We start from the raw sequence: 18,856 nt of genomic DNA, 5'->3' as shown, positions 1-18,856 counted from the left end.
CCATGACAAGTATTTGAGATCTGCTTTACGCTTTGGCTCTAAGGGGTGTTTCATCAACTGAGCCAAGACAACATTGAGTTGCCATGTAGGTGGTAAAGGTCTCACTGGAGGATAAGTCCAGAATAAGTCTTTCAGAAACTGCTTGACCAGTCTATTGGACCATAGGGAAATACCAGACGAAGAGCGCCTGAACCGAGATATGGCGGCCAGGTGGACTTTGATTGAGGCGTGGGCCAATCCCGAGTTGGGCATGTGAAGCAGGTAAGGCAGAAGTTGTGCCAGAGATGAGAACGGGTGCAGTTTGTTAGCTTTACACCACAAACAGAATCTCTTCCACTTAAGGGAATACGTCTTGTTGGTAGGGTCAGCCCGGGCCCGGGCTAAGACGACCCTGCTGTCCTGAGGAATGTCTAAGTCCTGGAACTCTCTGAACTCAGGAGCCAAGCCGATAATCTGAGATGTCGGATCTGGATGCTGGATTTGCCCCTGGTTCATAGAGAGGAGATGCGGGTAAGGCCTGAATGGAATCGGAGGCTCCAGAATGTGGAGTTCTGTAAACCAGTGTTGGCGCGGCCACGCTGGGGCTACCAGGATCAGGGTGCAATGCTCTGCTTTCAGTTTCCAGAGGACCCTGGGGATCAGGGGAAATGGAGGAAAAGCGTAAGCAAAGACGTTGACCATGCGATCGAAAATGCATACCCGAGAGATCCTTTCTGGGGAAGCCAGCTTGCATAATTTTGGCATTTTGCGTTGATCTCCGTCGCAAATAGATCCAGGTGAGGTCTGCCCCACCGGGAGAATACTGCGTCGAGAGCATGTTAGTCGAGATCCCACTCGTGGCAAATGGAGCGTTGCCTGCTTAGTGAGTCCGCCAGGGTGTTGTCTGCTCCTGGGACATACTCCACTCTCAGCGAAATGTTGTGTTGGAGTAGCCACTTCCAAATTCGCTGTGATTCTTGAGACAACGTCATGGATCGAGTTCCCCCTTGCTTGTTTAGATAGTGCATTGTGGTGCTGTTGTCCGTCCTCACAAGCACTGGGGAATTCCTGATCAGGGGCAGGAATGCTCGCAGTGCCAGGTATACTGCCCTCAACTCTAGCAGGTTGATGTGGAGCTGTTTTTCTGCCAGCGACCACGGACCGTGCATCTGAAGTTCCTGCAGGAAGGCACCCCATCCTTCCAATGATGCATCTGTTATCACTTGTGGGGAGATTGGAAACAGGAATGGAAGGCCCTGGTTCAGGTTTTTTGTTTGAAGCCACCAGTGCAGGGCCTTCAACATGAACGGAGTGATCCTGAGAAGATCGTCGAAGGATCCCGTACACTGGATCCACTGAGATGATAGCACCTCCTGTAAGGTACGCATACGGAGGCGGCATTCCTAGCAATGACTTGAAGAGTCGCACCTTGGTCTTTTTGACCTGAATGTGGGCTGCCAGAGACCTCAGTTTGACCTGACGCTCCTGTGATGGGAAGGCCTTCTCCTGATGCATGTTTAGAGTTGCTCCCAGGATAGTGAGGCGTTGAGAGGGCTGCAGTACTGACTTTTCCTGGTTGAGCGTAAGCCCCAGGTTCTCGAAGAGCTGAAGACAGGCATTGGAAGACCTGTTCACGCCTTCTAGAGTAGGAGACTTCATGAGCCAGTCGTCCAAGTAGGGGAATACCTGGTGATGGTGCTGGCGAAGGTACGCTGCCACTGGAGATAGGCATTTCGTAAAAATGCGTGGCGCCGAATTCAGACCGAATGGCAACACTCTGAATTGGTAATGTCTGCCCGCCACTGCAATCCTTAGGTATAGGCGGTGACTTTTGTGGATGAGTATGTGAAAATAGGCGTCCTGGAGGTCTAAGGACACCATGAAATCTTTGGAATTGAGTAGCTATAAAACCTCTTGAATGGATACCATACGGAACGTTTGTTTTTTTGAGGTATCTGTTGAGGTTCCTTAGATCCAATATAGGTCTCCATTTCTTCTCCTTTTTTCGTATTACAAAGAACCGGGAATAGAATCCTTTCCCCCTCTGACCTCTGGGAACTCTTTCTACGGCTCTTTTCTGGAGCATTAGTGAGAGTTCCACTTGAAGGAGATGCAGATTCTTGTGCTGCATGGGACATTGGGGGTTCGAAGGAGGAGTTTCCACGAACTTTAGAGTATGGCCGAACCGAACCAGCTGGAGAACCCAACGATCCGTCGTTATTCTTTGCCAATTGTGGAGGAAGTTGGAAATTTTCCCTCCAACTACGTAATGTGGAGAAGAAGTGGAGGCCTGTTGGAGAAAGAAGTCATTGCCTTCTGGCGGACTCTTTCTTTCCTCCTCTTCCTCAAAAGGAAGACTTATTGTACGAGGACTGGCCTTGTTGCTGCCTCTGTTGGTATTGAGGCTTGTATTGCTGGGACGAGCCGTAGGAGGATTTGCATCCCTGATAGCCACCTCTTGTTTGCTGGCCTCTTCCTCTGGACCCCGAAAGGAAGTATTTTTGTACTGGAGAGTAGCCAGGGCTTTTGCGGTCTCAGTATCTTTCTTGATACCCTGCAGCATCTCATCAATATGCTCCCCAAAGAGCAGCTCTCCGTCAAACGGAATGTCCAGCACTTTGGTCTGTACCTCCGGCTGGAAAAATGTAGCTTTCAGCCAGCCCTGGCGCCTAAGGACCGCTGCCCCCGCCAGCTGTCGAAATCCTGTAGAGGCGATATCCATTGCGACGTCAATCATTTCCGAGGCGGACCGCTCTCCCTCAAGGAGGATCTTCTTTACCTCTTCTTTCTGCTCCTCTGGCAGTGTGCCTAGATATGGGGCAACATCCGCCCACATCTGGCGATTGTAACGCCCTAAGCGAGCTAGTGAGTTTGCCGCCCTGACAGTAAGGGCCGACATCGAAGAGAACCTCTTCACAATGTTATCCAGTTTACGGCTTTCCTTATCCGGAAGCGCAGTCAGCGCAGCAGACGGGTTGTTGGATTTCCGCTGCGTAGCCTGGGTAATAACGGAGTCCAGTTTGGTATGGCCTGTAAGCAGTGTCCGGGGCCTTATACTTCTTATCAAGACTGGCCGGCACTGGTAGTAAAGATGAGGGTTTTTTCATTATTTGTACCCCCTGGTCCCAGATTTAATCAATAATTGAGATTGACCGAACCGCCTTCTTGAATAGCTCTTTAAAGTCATATAGGAAGCAATCCTGAGGTTGCGTGGTCATCTGAACCTTGCTGCTGCTCTCTCTACAACATTATGAAACCCCCCGATATCGGGGGGTGAATCCGCCTGTGCCTGGTCTGGGGATGCCGGATCTGTAATGACATAGTTATTCCACTCATCATGCTCTATTTCTCCCTCCTCCTATTGACCTTCTTCATCTTCTCCTACTGCTTCCTCTTCTTCTTCATCAGAAGACTGTAGAGGAGGCAAAGCCACAGGATCCGGACTAATGACCAGCGGTGGTGGTCCAGGGTGAGGAGGAGGAGCTGGTGTCACAAGATGTGGTGGCACTACTGAAGGAGGCAGAGTAGGCGGAAACCGCTGCTTATAGTCTGCTATGAGGAACTGGAGGTCCGTGACTATTGAGGCCGGGAGGCACACCATAGGTTGTGAAGGAGGAGGCGGTTGATATTCCTCCTGGTATGGCACTTCTGCCTGACCCAGGTCTTCGCAATCCGAACTCTCATGGACCTTGACCTTGAGCTGTGATGGACTTGTTGCAGTGTGGAACATGGCACCATCATCAGAATCCTCAGTCTCCGGTAAGTGGACCGGTGGCAGTGGCTGGACTCTGCTAGGAGACGTAGCCTCTGGCGTCAGCATACGCGTTCACAGCCTGAAGTGTGTATAAGTATACTTCAGCTTAGGAGAGTCTTCCGTCGACGGGCCCGTCGACGGGGTTGTCATCGACGGTGGGATGCGTACAGCCACAGCAGGCATCTCTGTCATCTTAGTCGTCGACGGCGTCGTCGACACTGGAGCTGTCGTCGATGGCTTTGTCGTCGATCTCGTCATCGACAGCTTAGTCGACGCTGGTATCGATGTCGATGGCTTCGTCGACGCTGGTGTCGACGTCGATGGCCTCGACGATGGCTTTGACTTCATCGAAGTGGAAGCTGTCGTCGACGTAGGCGTCGCCGACGCTTTTTTGACAGGAATTATAGATGTAATAGACCTACCCGTCGAAGACGATGCTGAGGTAGTTGTCGACAAGGTGGTGAAGGCTGATGCTGTCGACGTAGAGATGGTTACTGTCGACGCTGTCACAGGTATGGCAGAAGACACCAGCACAGGCTTCTTGAAGGTGGCTTCCTGAAGAGAAGTCTTAACTGCCATGGCTTTTGGACGACCCTCTGAAGACTTTGGCGTCTTCTTTTGAGGTGGCATATTAGACGGACCTGGAGATGTCTGTCTTGGCCTTTTAACAGAGGAGTGTGAGCTCCTGAAAGAACAATCGCTCTCACCTGAAGACTGTTTGATCCTTGTCCTTTAGTCTCTGAAGCCACAGAAGCAGGCGTCCCTCTCTGTCTTTTTAAGTCTTGAAAGAGAAAGTGCGGCACCCCCTTTTGTACCGCTTTGTTCGCCATAAGTTGGCAGGGTATGCTCAGATTTGAGTCCCTTGCTCACTTTGCCACTGGATTCAAGCAAGCCGGGCTGAAGACGGCTGCAATGCCAGAAACCGGTCCTCGGAAGCTTGTTTCCGGTCCAGGGAAGGCATGGCTTGGCAGTTCGGGCTGAACTGTTCCCATGAGGCACAGGGTTAGACTTATTTGCATATGGCCATGTCTGAACTGGGGTGGCAGAGTGGGCTAAAGAACGGTGATGGATTAAACCCAGATTTGTTGACTGGGTGTGAGTGTTTGATTGGCTCAGATGCTCCGTCCATCACCACCCCCTTTTTGTACCGCTAATCTATAAAACAGCGGCAGATGCCGGTCTTTCACAGCTCGTTTTGAGAGGTAGGCCAGGGCCTGATGTTATCCATTGTTGAGCTATTTGCCCTGAAGCCGGTCTGGTAGAATGGAAGCATCTCGCCGATATTAGCCCACACCTCTAGTTCTCTCAATAATAGTTTAGCATAGGCTTTGGCTTCTACATCGAGCAGGGCCACAAGCCTATAGTTTGCGGGGTTGGAGTGATACCCTTTCTAATGAATGGGAAAAAGGTCTGATCCTTTCCATGATTGGGGTATTATTGCCGTTGAGTAAGCAACATTGAATAAAGGGGTGAAGATTGAGGCAGAGAATTGTTGGACAGATTTAAATGCCAGGGCTGGAATGCAGTTAGGACCTGGCACCCTATCATTCCTCATTTTCCTGATCTGCCTTGTTATTGCTGCTTCTGTGAAGCCATTACCCTCGATCGTCATTGGTCCTGCTTCATATATTTGCTTGGGGAGAACGTCTGTATGAGTGCCTATTTCCGAGGTGTTCTTAGGAAGGGCATACTCTGCAGCTGGTATTCCTCTTGTGTATAAGCCCCTTAAGTACACTTCTCACTCATTACTTGCAATGTTATTCTCCTTGCTCCTAGACTGGGAGCTTAGGCTTTTGGTATACCCCCATAACTTGGCATTCTTTTCCTTTAACCTTTTGTGTGCTGGTGATGAAACCACTCCGTCACCAGCCACGGACGTGCTGTGCTAATGACAGAGTGGTTCCGTCACGGCCCAGCCGCCACGCCTGCGCGGCAGCGATTTCGCGCCTGTTCTGAGAGTTCTATTGAGCGGGCGGGGCCGTGACGGAACGACTCCGTCACAAGCACAGCGCGCCCGTGGCTTGTAACGGAGTGGCTCCGACACGAGCATGGCAGAGCCGCACTACCCCCCCCCCCCACTCCCCTAGCGCTGCGGCGGAATTACCGCCGCAGCCAAGGGGTTAACAAGGCGAATACTGCGAGCCATTTTCGTTCCATTTCTTTCATCTTGTACTCTCCTACTTTCCTCCTGTAGGCGGAGCTTAACTCCGCTATGGAGGCCCGCTCTGCCAATGTTCCTCTTTTCTTCCTTCTTCTGAGTGCCTTCATAAGAGCACCTTTGCATTGATTCAGGCTCTTCGGTTTCTTTAGCTTCTTTGAGAGGTCCTTGTGGGAAAGCAATTTTTTACAATGATTTTTGCCCAGCTTACGCCAAAGGTAATCTGTCGGAGTTCTCAGAGACCTATAGCCTCTGAATAGATCTCCAGCAGTCAACAAGCTTGCCACATTAGTGCCCACTCCAGGATTTTTCCTTCAAGTTTGGTTGTCTATTTTATTTTTTTAAGGGCTCTAAAACGTTATCCCCTGTGGATTCTCCCATCACTTTCTGGAGGTCTGCTGATATTATTCCTAAGTTAAATGTTGCACATAGAGGCCTATGATCGCTTTCCCCTCTATCGTCGACCGTAAAGTCTCAGATTATCGGGCAATTTCTTGTTGATTAAAATATAGTCAATAGTGGATATATTCCTAAATGATGGTTTGGGGCACCACAAGGGTGATCGTAGTTTCTTCATGAAGTGAGTTGAGCAACGTTTACCATTTTTAAAAAGAGCAATGGGCCCACCTTGTGCCCTTTGTTTTGCTTGCCAGGAGCTGTTTCCAAACCTCTCAAATAAAAAAAATCAGCTGCAATGATTACATTATAATGCTCGTGTTTAATTAATATTTCCTCCAGTGTGGTGGTGAGTAATTCCATACTGGCTGCATCCGTGCCGGATTGATATAGCAATTTAAATGGCTGGCGGCCCTCCCTTAACCCAGCAATTATCACTACTTACAGGGAAGTTTTACTCTTATTTTTTCTCCCTGGGTCTGTGACTGTTCAGCATTGCCGGCAGGATTGATCTTTTCATTTTTGAGCTCTTCAGCTATTTCTTCAGCTTGCTCTTCGCCCTCCTTGTTGGGAGGCTTCTGAGCTGACTCCTACTTCCCTCTCCACAGTCATTTTCTGCTCTTCGGCTTCCTTTGTGTCTGGGCTTGCCGGAGTTTCCTTGGTGTCGCTCTTTGTCGGGGTGCCAGGGTCTCTAGGCTATTGGACAAATTTTCTCTGGCTTTTGGTTCCCAATTCCTCGTTCGGCTGGGTTCTCCATTGGTCACCACTGTGTGATTTCCCTTTGCCAGCGGCTCAATGGTTTCAGACGTCTTTGATGAGTTGCTTCTACTTTTAGTTAGTGCTACTATGTCCCCTAATATTTCCGGCAGTTCAGCCCACTTATCTACTATATCGGCACATGAGCTTGTCAGAGTTATCATTGCTTGATTGTAGTTTATTGTTGCCTCCAATTCTTCTAGATTGTGGCACTGGTTCACTAGGCATTGGGCTATTGATTGAAGGTCAACTTGGACCTCCAATTTGGTTGATTACCAGATAAGAGCCTTGGCTATTGACTTTTGTGCTTCTCTGATAGTTGTCAAATGGGGGGTATCTTCTTGCTCATCTTGATCTTTCTAGCCTGTTGCTGCGGACAACCCCGCTCGATCTTTTGCCTGGTTTCTTACCACATCCCCTCTGCCAATGAGGTTGGGGATGAGGTCCAAAGTCCTTTCTATTGTTTGCTCTAGTTTCTGTAGAAAGTAATCGGGGAGGTCTCCTGTCTCTAGCGAATCGGGTTGTCGGCATCCTATTGGTGAGGCCTTTATAATTTAATGTGAGATAGCTTGTGGGCTGGTACACGCCAGATCTATGCCCTCAATAACCTCGGGCACGCCCTCCTCCTGATGCCAATGAATCAAGGCTTTGATTGGTAAGAGGCTGCCTGTCACGTCGGGAGGCTTCTTAATGGTACCTACAACTTTTATGTGCCTCCCGAGGTCATGATCACTGATCCTTTCATTACGTAGTTTTCTGTTCTCCCCTACATCCCCCACTTTATACCTGCTAGAAAGGTGCAGATTTAGTTCTTCCTTTACCCATGCTTCCTGCGCCCGGTCCTGGTCCTGGCTCCCTTCCTCGGGCAGCAGGCGGCTCCCTCCCCCAAGAAGGGATAATTTTGCCGTGGGGTAGCTCAATGTGTGCCTGGTCAGGCCCCATTGTTTGGGGACTGCTCATTGTGGTCTCATCAGCCCTTCCGAGGGACATACCCGGGGGTGGCGGGCTGCCCGGTGCCTGAAAATAATGAGTAATAAGCCCTTGTTAGGGGGGCTCGCTGGGTTAGACTCCTGTCTTAAGTTCTGAGCCATACTTCTTGTGACCCTTGTTGCATGATATTTGTGGGCGTTCGTCAGGATCCATCCTCTTTACATTAGTTGGGTTTCCCTTTCGCACCAAGGAGAGGGTGTTTGGAAATTAACGAATTGGGGAATGGACTCCTTTTGCTTTTTAGTCTGTCCGTGTGCACTCTCTTCTGTGTGTGCTGCTTGGGCCGTGCTCCTCACCCCACATAGCTATGCCAAATAGCAATGCGCCTCAAATTGCCCCCCTGCAGCCGCCCTCCGTTATCTCACTGCATTCACGCTGAACTCAACCAGGGAAGCCAGATGTTCTATAGCAGCCTTTTTGTGGTGCCACCTGCTGGGTCGAGCTGCTGCGGGAACGGACTCTCCTTCTGCCAGAGACTACTTGAAATACCAATCGCAATAGTAGTGGCCTCCTTGTGCTACTTGTAGGTCTTGTGGGTCTTATGGGAGTCTTTAAATGTTGATGGGCGAGCAGGCCGCTGGGCGGACGCAGGCTGCACTCAGGACTAACCAGGTCACCTCTGCGTCTCTCCGGGTGCTCTCTTAGCAGCTGCCGTCTGACAGCAGCAGCGCTCGCGCTTCGATGTGCACAAACTCTTTGCCTCGCTTTTTTGCCCTCCACCCTGATGGCGTCCAAAAAATGGCTGGTGGGTTCTGCTGCTGGTGTGTCTCTGCCGAGGCTGCCATACAACGGTAAAACAGTACAGCACGGTACAGTGCGGAGCTCCAGGTCTAATTACGCCCCATCCTCTGCTCTCAGCGTGTTCAGCGTTACGGAAGTCAGTCTCACTTCCCTTTTGTTCCATTTCTTTCCTCTTGTACTCACCTCATTTCCTCATGTAGTCATGTCTCAACTCCGCTATGGAGGCCCCCTCTGCTGATGTTCCTCTTTTCTTCCTTCCTCGGAGTGCCTTCATAAGAGCACCTTTGCATTGACTCAGACTCTTCGGTTTCTTTAGCTTCTTTGAGGAGGGGTCCTTGAGTATTTTTTACAATGATTGTTGCCCAGTTTCCGCCAAAGGTCATCTGTCAGAGCTTCCCAGAGACCGATAGCCTCTGAATGGATCTCCTGCAGTCCACAAGCATGCCACATTAGTGCCCTCTAAAAAGAAAGTATTTGATAGTTTGAGGACAAGCAGAGGGTAACATATTGTGAGCAGAAGACAAGTTGAAAATATCTACAGAAAGGCAAGACAGACTGACAGACTCCAGTTGAGTGGATCTAACCATTGGTTGAGTGGTGGAGGCTTACCCCATCTAACATTTACATATACTAAAAACTCCTGCCTTGAGAAACCCTAGGCAAAATATGTGCTGGCTTTATTGCTACATTAAACAACGATGAGATGAAATGTCACTAAGCCTAAAAAATAAAAGAGCAACATTGATGCTTCTGAAGACATTTTTACATAGTGATTTTTGAGAGATGGTTTGGTATGGCCCCTATGGAGGATCCTGAAGTTCCAGAGTTGTCAGAAACCATCATATTGTCTTGGCTTACAGATTAACTCTCAGTTCTCTTTAGAAGAGGTAGTGCCAAATAGGAATTATTATTATTTGATAGGCTGGAGTCAAGAAGTGCCTCTAAGAGCTTAACCATTTTGGTGGGGGCAATGGGGGGCAGAAATTGACATGAAAAAGCTATTTCATGTACTGCTTATGAGGCTTTCCTGAGTGACTAAGACGTTCTTCTGAGTTCCTTCAGGACGGGTCCATGATGGCAAGAAGAGGTTTGGAGAGCTGGTTGATGTAATGCCCTCAATAGCTGGACGAGGGGCTGCCAGTGGGTAGTCACAAACTAGAAGTGCTGGATATTCTACAGAAGGGCTCTGAATAGGACAAGTGTCCTACAGGATGACAAAATAGATATTGCTAATGAGAGGTCAGTATGTCGCTGTTCTTCACTAAAGCCTAGTCAGAGAACTGCATTAATACTGGGTTCTATGGGGAGGATATCTTGGCACCTACAGAAAGTTCCAAATAGAACTTGATTTTGAAAGGTCAATTCCTTAGGAACCAAGCACTCAAGCTGAGAAATAGTAGGGAAGGTTGTAACTTTCCTTCACTCAAAGGTCAGATCTCTCCTCTGGGAGAGAATCAATTGTGGCTTATCTACATAAGGTGGAACAGATCAGAGTACCAAACCTGGTGAGGCCAGGCCAGAAACCCTTGGGCCTCCACGATTTTCCATAAATATCCGAGTTTAAGGTTCAAGCCAAAGGTGTGCAGAAAGGCTCCTGATGCCAGCTTAGGATGTTCACTTTATTAAGTTGATGTAAGAGACCAGCCTCCTTACAGAGCCATATACCAAAGAACTACACCCAAATGGCCAGATTGCAGAGAACTTGTGACAGGTGCCCATTGCTTACCGATGTAAAAGAGGGCAGTGGTGATGTTTGTGCAGACAATCGCTAACCTGGGTATTAGCACCAAGAGGAATCCTTTAATATCAATAGGAATGCATTCAGCCCCTAACATTGGGTGCAGGGGAATTTGTTACTTGGACAAAAAGGACCTGTTGTAGTTTTCCTCAAGGTGCCTATGTGGAACGTGAGGAACATGTTTTCTAAAAGCTATGGATCAGACAAGTGAAGGACATCCACTGACAGTTAGGGAGCATTACTACACTCATCCAAGGTTATAACCAAGCATGTGTGTAACTAGGATGAGCTCCAACTGAAATGTTTGCAGCTGCTCGCTGTGATCTGCCAGGAGTCGTTAAGACCTTAGCCAACGAGCCACCCCTGTGCAGGACACTGGAGTCCAAAAATGGCCAGATACCACCATATTGTCTTGACTTACAAATTAACACACAGTTCTCCTCTTTAGAAGAGGGAGTGCCTCTGATAGGCTGAGAAAAGTGCCTCTATGAGCTAAAACCATTTTTGGGGGACTGGGTGCACACATTAAGACCCAAAAGCTATTTCCTGCACTGCTAATGTGGATTTCCTGAGGGACTGCTCCTTCAGGTCAGGCACATGAAGTAGGTGCCCTGAAGGGAAAGAGAGGACACCCAGTTTGTAAATGTCATGACCTGGGAAGTGCCACCCCCCATTCTACTTTGCAAGGAGCTAGTAGGTACTGTATGTACATCCTGTCAATTTCTGGTGAAAAAAACAACTTAAATGCTCCAAGGGGACGAATCTTTTCGAACTCCTGCATAGCTTCTTTGAAATCTAGCTGGTGCAGAGATAGTCTAGATGTGGAGAAATGACTGTAGGCTAGCTGGGTTCGATGAAGATACTATTATAGAGAAAACCTGATTGATGATGACGGGTTCACACCAATGATAAGGCAGAGGTGGGTGGCTAATCCAAGGAGAAGCCAATGGGACTGAATGGCCTACTAGGAGACCAGAAAGTTGGTTTGTTATTCCAGCATGAATTGTTCCTTTTCACCTGCCAGCGCCTCCAGTAAGTGAACCATCAGATAATGGAGCTAGGTACAAAGGGACAAGCATGGAAGCTTGCAAAATCGCACAACCACCAAAGCTGTGTACATCAACATCGAAGATGAAAAATGTCATCAAACATAGCCCTGTTGGTGTCACCCAGTCTTGACTAATAGCCAGCTTACTTGTGTACAAACAAGCTCTTATCCTAGAGCCTGGTGGGACCAACAAGTGACTACAACAACTTTTCTACAAACTCTTTCAGGTTTCAATTTCACTGGCTGTGCATGAAGGAGGATCAGGGTTCCAATGGAAACCCTCTCACATACGTCACTCAAGACTCCTCCTTTTGCAATCCTCCCACAGAGAAATCCTCATACTTGAGTCCCCGACTCTGTGCTGACAGCACACAGCCCACCTCGCCCCTTTTAGAGTCCAGAGCAAATACCAACTAACAGTGCTGTGACAAACAGGCCCCTCCTACTCGAGAGATGGAGCCTACTCCGATACAGTATGGTGCCACCACAGCAGAAACGTCCTCTATGGGGAAAATATGAAAACTCTTTATCTAGATTTTGTTGAATTTACTTTAGAAAATTATTTTGGTCCTCTATGCACCTCAGAGACAACCCTCCAAGTCCAGTCCATAGAAATCACACTTAACAGATGGATGCAGAAACTTAAAGTCACTTTTTAAGCCACTAATCCAGATGCATATTGTACAAAAATGAGAAACACTGAACAAAATAGGAGATGGAGACAAAAGAAGTGGGATTGCCATATCCTGAACACCAAAAATTGTTGTTTACTGCTATTTTTGAAAGATTGCTTTTATCACCCACTCCTTTCACGTTCACTCTTTTCTCCAACACATACACACCCTTAGCATATCTATGAAATTCCTCCTTCTATGAAAATGTCATATTTAATTAACGTTTTCCTTATTGCATGTTCAAATGTAATAGGAGTTGGTGTTTACGCAAACAAAACCATGTTAGTGGTCATGCCATCAAACTTCGCTTCCCTTACACAAGTAGCACACATTTACTTCATATGCATTTAACAATGGATACGGAGTGGGTGCCAAATTGAGCAAGCTCAGCTTAAATGCTAAATCCAATCTATTTGGTGCAATTCAATAAATGTAATATATGATAGCCTACATGTGTTACCTCTCCCATATCTTCCTCCTCTTCCTCTTCTGATGTCACCTCTTCCGTCGTTCCATTCTAAAAAAAAACATTCCAAATTTACATTTGGCAAAGTAAAGCCTGAAAATGAGAAGCTGTCACAAAAACTAAATCCAGAATTATGGCCTAGCTTCTTAACAGATTTTTTAATGTTTATGAATCCTGGAAGGTTAAGCAGTACAATTTTGTGATTCCACATCAGTCAATGGATTTGTCATTCTTCATCATAATGCCATGAAAACGGACACAAAATGCCCCCCAAAAGAATTATTAAAATCATCAAAAGTTATACCAGTGCCAGAGTATTCACTGTTACAATCATTGTTTAAAAAAAAGAAAAGCCCTACTGTAAAACAAACCGAGGTAGGCAGCATTTGTAGATATAAAAACGCCAGTTTAGAATTTCATTACAACAAAGGCTACATTATGCAATGACTTTTAATGCAGTTCCAAGCAGCCGAATGAGTCATAATACAAAGGTTCCAAAAGAATATTGAAACAAGCTAAGAAACATAACATAGCAGCCATCTGCCTCTTTTAAATGCGGCTCCAAGCAGATAAGTAGCCTACTGTCTTCTCTGGTTATATTTCACTAATATTCACTGTTTTTTACTATATATTGGTATTTAGGTGTTTTTGGGTGATGGTGGTCCTATCCCCACCTCTGCCCTTCTCCGTCCCCTCCCAATGATCTGCAATTTATGGAGATATTCTCCCTTATTCTGAGGTCTTGATTATGTATTTTTACTTTTCATGATGCCTTGTTTAACCAACCTTTGCCTTCCAGCTAGGAGTGAACTTTTGTAAATTTGCCCTTGTTTAAAACCGATTTCACCTCATTGTAGAACGTCTTACCGTCCTTGTCGTTTTACTGTCCTCTCCCGATTCATACCCGAAGCGCTCTAGGGGCCTGTCTCTTCCGCAAGCGAGGTCTGAGCGCTTCAGGGATCTCCACCTCGCTCAGGTTCGGTGCAAGTTCGGTGCACGTGCGGGGTCGGAGCGCTTCAGGAGAAGCTCCGCTCTGCCCTGCACCTTCACTCGTGCCCTAACTTGCGATGAGGCTTCTGCGCATGGGGCCCGCCCGGTCGGTGATTTTGCAAGGTTCACCGCGGCGGGCCCTCTCTCTCTCCTCAGAGCGGAAGCGTGATTTTAGAGGAATTGTCCCTGGCAAGAGGCACGCTTCGTGCGTGGCTTGCCAAGGGACTTTACTCACCCACATCGATCGGCAGTTTGAAGGATCAGCTGCTCTACTCGTTAGTCTGCCTTAGTGGACTCTACCTCAACGGCGACTTTGACATTATATCAGACAACTCTGCCCCTCGCCTAATTCTGACATTCAGCAAACAGGAGAGACAAATAAGGTCTATTGTTAGGAAGCACTGGCCTATCCTCCAAACTGATAGTGTTTTGGGTGATATAATTCCCTGTGCCCCTACCATAACCTATAAAAGGGCTCCCAGTATGCACAACTGTCTAGTCAAGAATAGCCCTGAGCTGGGTAGTGGCAGTGCCTGGTTGAAACAGAAAGGTTTTTATAAATGTTCCTCTTGTAGGGCGTGCAAATTCGGTGTTAACACCTCTTACTATCATACACCGTTTAGTTCCATGAAGAAAGCTATCCGTGGATACTACAACTGTCACAGTGAGTATGCAATATATGTCCTGACGTGCACCTGTGGCCTTCGTTATGTGGGCAGCACCAAGCTACAGGTGCACGCCAGGATCTTGCAGCACTTACGTGCCATAGTCAACAGTGACAGTACTTACCCGGTAGCACGCCACTTCAAGTCCACACATAACAATGATCTGTCCAATCTAACATACTATGTTATTGATGTGGTAGCACCCCTCGTTCGAGGAGGTGACAGAGAAAGACTGCTAAGGAAAAGAGAAACCGAGTATATAATTGAGCTAGATAGCAAATACCCGAACGGGTTAAATACTACTGAAGATTTACATCATCTGTTGTAATTGTGCTAATCACCATATACATCATGGTTATCTGTTAACAACTTCTAGTATCAGATCTAGAGAGTATTCATACATGGTCTTTTTTCATACCTTCTTTTCAAGGTCCTGCTGAACGTAAGAACTGGCACTTGATAAGAAAATCCTAATTGCGCTGATGTGGCACCTAACAGAAATTCAGTCAAGATTCTCAATTTTTATAGATCTTGATTTGCATTTGTTCCCTGTAAATAGTTACCTCTCTGTACAAACTTTATGTAATGTTGATTAATGAGTTATTGAAATCAACTAGTATTCTTTTTTATTGCTTTCATTATAATCACTTTAGTTCTTATTTGTAGGAATCTCATTTGGGTCTTGGTATATGAGTTGTGGCACGCATAATGTACATGTTCAAATCTTAGTCGTGATTAATTCATACTTGTATGATTCATGAATCTAGGATAAGTCCCTAATGCCATGGTATAGATTTATGGAGTCATGATTTGTATATAATGTATGTAGGATTGTAAATAGAGATAGAGTATATATATGTATATATATATTTTTATACTTATGAATAGAGTATATATAGATAGTATATTTTTCTAGGTGTGTATACTTCATTTTGTATTTTGACTTACCGACTAATCATACATAGGACTTCAATACTTTATATGCACATTATGTTATATCTCTAGGTATTTGCATTCATGCAGTTATTTTGTTTCAGTGCCCAGCTCACTGTTTTAAATTTGTTTAAATTGGTGTGCACGTATATAAAATTACAATAGTGTGTTTTTTATGTCTATACACCATGTGACTCACAGAATAGGTGGAGCATCACGTAAAAAAATGGGTATAAATTTGTTGCTGACCAGGTGCGCGGTGTGTGACCAAGAGCACAAGTTGCTCGAAACGCGTAACCTGAGAGGTTTTAAATAAATCTCCTTTACTGCAGCCTATGGGTCCGTGTCTTCATTTCTACAGCGGGAGTGTGCTGTTTGAAGATTTTTTTCATATATATATATATATATATATATATATATATATATATATATATATATATATATATATATATATATATATATATATATATATATATATATATATATATATATATATATATATATCCACTCTGCGAGGATAGGAAACATTCCTTTTATTATTGCACTGAACACGATCACAGCCCCAGTTCATTTTAAAACTTCCCAACGCGTTTCATTGCCTCATGCAATTTCTTCAGGGGAAATGGGGAGACACATCAAAAACCCGGCACAGTACTTCAAACAATTTTATAGTTTGTGCTTTTTCCCCACAATGCACGATTTTTCTGTTACAAACTGCTTGCTGGATTTAGAAGTACTGGTTCAATCCCTTTTCAATCGGGTCCGGTTTTAATGTCTATAATGTTTTTAACCCATATTTCTTTAAGTTCATAGCCCTCCAGTGGGTTCCAGGGCTGCTTTCATGTTTGTTTTCGGCAATCCTTAGCACTGGCAGGCTGCTCCCTTAACAGCCTGTTAGACCTGGCTTCTCAGGCGGTGCATTCTCTGCGGCTCGGAGCCTGCCGCATATAAATCCTCCAAAAGTGCCCCGGATCATGAAACGCGTTGGGAAGTTTTAAAATGAACTGGGGCTGTGATCGTGTTCAGTGCAATAATAAAAGGAATGTTTCCTATCCTTGCAGAGTGGCGTTCTCATGATCCGGGGCACTTTTGGAGGATTTATATGCGGCAGGCTCCAGCCAAGTTCTGAGCTGGGATGGTGTAGTGAGCTAAAAAACGGTGATGGATCAAGCCCTGATCTTTGGACTGGGTAAGAGTGGTCTGCTTATTTCAGACACTCTGTTCATCACCACCCCCTTTTCTGAATAATTTTTGTCCACCATAAGCGTGGAAGGGTATACTCAGATGTGAGTCCTTAGCTCATTGCACCATCAGGATTCAAGCAAGCCGGGCCGAAGACGGCTGAAATGCCAGAAACCGGTCCCCGGTAGCTTGTTTCCTTCCCAGTATAAGAATTGGCTTGGTAGTTTGGTCTGCCCTGTTCCCATGATGCACTGGGCCAGGGTCAGACTAATTTGCATATAGCCAAGTTCTGAGCTGGGATGGTGTAGTGAGCTAAAAAACGGTGATGAATCAAGCCCTGATCTTTGGACTGGGTAAGAGTGGTCTGCTTATTTGAGACACTCTGTTCATCACCACCCCCTTTTCTGAATAATTTTTGTCCACCATAAGCGTGGAAGGGTATACTCAGATGTGAGTCCCTAGCTCATTGCACCATCAGGATTCAAGCAAGCCGGGCCGAAGACGGCTGAAATGCCAGAAACCGGTCCCCGGTAGCTTGTTTCCTTCCCAGTATAAGAATTGGCTTGGTAGTTTGGTCTGCCCTGTTCCCATGATGCACTGGGCCAGGGTCAGACTAATTTGCATATAGCCAAGTTCTGAGCTGGGATGGTGTAGTGAGCTAAAAAACGGTGATGGATCAAGCCCTGATCTTTGGACTGGGTAAGAGTGGTCTGCTTATTTCAGACACTCTGTTCATCACCACCCCCTTTTCTGAATAATTTTTGTCCACCATAAGCGTGGAAGGGTATACTCAGATGTGAGTCCCTAGCTCATTGCACCATCAGGATTCAAGCAAGCCGGGCCGAAGACGGCTGAAATGCCAGAAACCGGTCCCCGGTAGCTTGTTTCCTTCCCAGTATAAGAATTGGCTTGGTAGTTTGGTCTGCCCTGTTCCCATGATGCACTGGGCCAGGGTCAGACTAATTTGCATATAGCCAAGTTCTGAGCTGGGATGGTGTAGTGAGCTAAAAAACGGTGATGGATCAAGCCCTGATCTTTGGACTGGGTAAGAGTGGTCTGCTTATTTCAGACACTCTGTTCATCACCACCCCCTTTTCTGAATAATTTTTGTCCACCATAAGCGTGGAAGGGTATACTCAGATGTGAGTCCCTAGCTCATTGCACCATCAGGATTCAAGCAAGCCGGGCCGAAGACGGCTGAAATGCCAGAAACCGGTCCCCGGTAGCTTGTTTCCTTCCCAGTATAAGAATTGGCTTGGTAGTTTGGTCTGCCCTGTTCCCATGATGCACTGGGCCAGGGTCAGACTAGTTTGCATATAGCCAAGTTCTGAGCTGGGATGGTGTAGTGAGCTAAAAAACGGTGATGGATCAAGCCCTGATCTTTGGACTGGGTAAGAGTGGTCTGCTTATTTCAGACACTCTGTTCATCACCACCCCCTTTTCTGAATAAAAAGCCACCTCTCCATGTGGCAGATCATGGTAAAATTACCAAAAGAATATTTCTTTGAGGGATTGCCCCTGGAGAGAACTTTGTCACAAATAAGACAGGTGACTTTGGGGGCGTTCACCTTTTTTTGGTCATCTGGAAAAGAAAAAAATTGCCAAATGAAGTGCACTTTAACGTGCCTTTGTCTAGGTTCTTCAGGGAGGAAGCGCCTTCGTTGTTTATCTTCCTCCTCTTCTTCCTCCTCTTCATCTTCTTGTCCTCCAAGAAACTATGGTGGTGGACCTTCTTTTCTTGGTGGTGGGGGTGGTGGTGGGGGTGCACCAGCTGCAGCAACAAGTGATGCCATTGTTTCCTCAAAAATAGCTTTTGCTCTCTCAATGAAGAAAGTAAGAATGAGGAAAAAAGGAGGGGGCTTTCAAGTTCAAGTTCAAGTTCAAAAGACCTTTATTCGAATTCCTTAAAATTCATAAAAGTACCGAACACAAAGGGGGCTTTCATTATTTGGAGAAAAAAAAATGATAACCAATGAAAAGTGTTATTTTCAAGTCACATGACCCGATGCGCTTACGTTACGCGCTCCGGCGCGCTTACGTTACGCGCTCCGGGCCGTGCCGCAGAGCGCTTCCGGGTGAGTTTACGCAGCGCGTCATAAGACACATTGCGCGGCTACGCGATACGTCCCCCTTACGATCGAGTTATTGGCGCTAACGGGACGCTTCCCGGTTCGCGCACCGGGGCGCTTCAAAATACTACGCTTTCCGGGGCGCGCACCGGGAGCGCTCCAAGGCAAAAAAAATAAAATAATGAAAAATTGTAAGGACTGGTAGCCCGATGTGCGTTTGCTATGTCTCAAGATATATGCTCCAGTTGTTTTTAAGAAAATTAACCTTTAAAAAATATATATTGGGCTACATTGGGCTATATATATGTTTGAGCCCA

The 18,856-nt window shown here is 46.4% G+C and overlaps 1 protein-coding gene across 2 annotated transcripts in view; it reads right to left on the bottom strand.

Moving 5' to 3' along the window:
• The window catches only part of UBE2Q2 (ubiquitin conjugating enzyme E2 Q2), a 687,285-nt gene that overhangs the window by 471,802 nt on the left and 196,627 nt on the right, over positions 1 to 18,856 (bottom strand). The window contains exon 4 of one of the 2 annotated variants that reach the window (XM_086959354.1): positions 12,695 to 12,751. In XM_086959354.1, coding sequence (XP_086815480.1) covers positions 12,695 to 12,751 — 57 coding nt within the window. Of the gene's footprint in view, positions 1 to 12,685; positions 12,752 to 18,856 lie in introns of both variants that reach the window. The other variant, XM_086959353.1, reaches the window with a different exon arrangement.

The sequence above is a fragment of the Lissotriton vulgaris genome, chromosome 2_2 (assembly GCF_964263255.1).
Source record: "Lissotriton vulgaris chromosome 2_2, aLisVul1.2, whole genome shotgun sequence".
Classification (NCBI taxonomy): Eukaryota; Metazoa; Chordata; class Amphibia; order Caudata; family Salamandridae; genus Lissotriton; species Lissotriton vulgaris.
The sequence above is the reverse complement of the archived record's forward strand: the minus strand, read 5'-3'. Positions and strand labels throughout refer to the sequence as shown.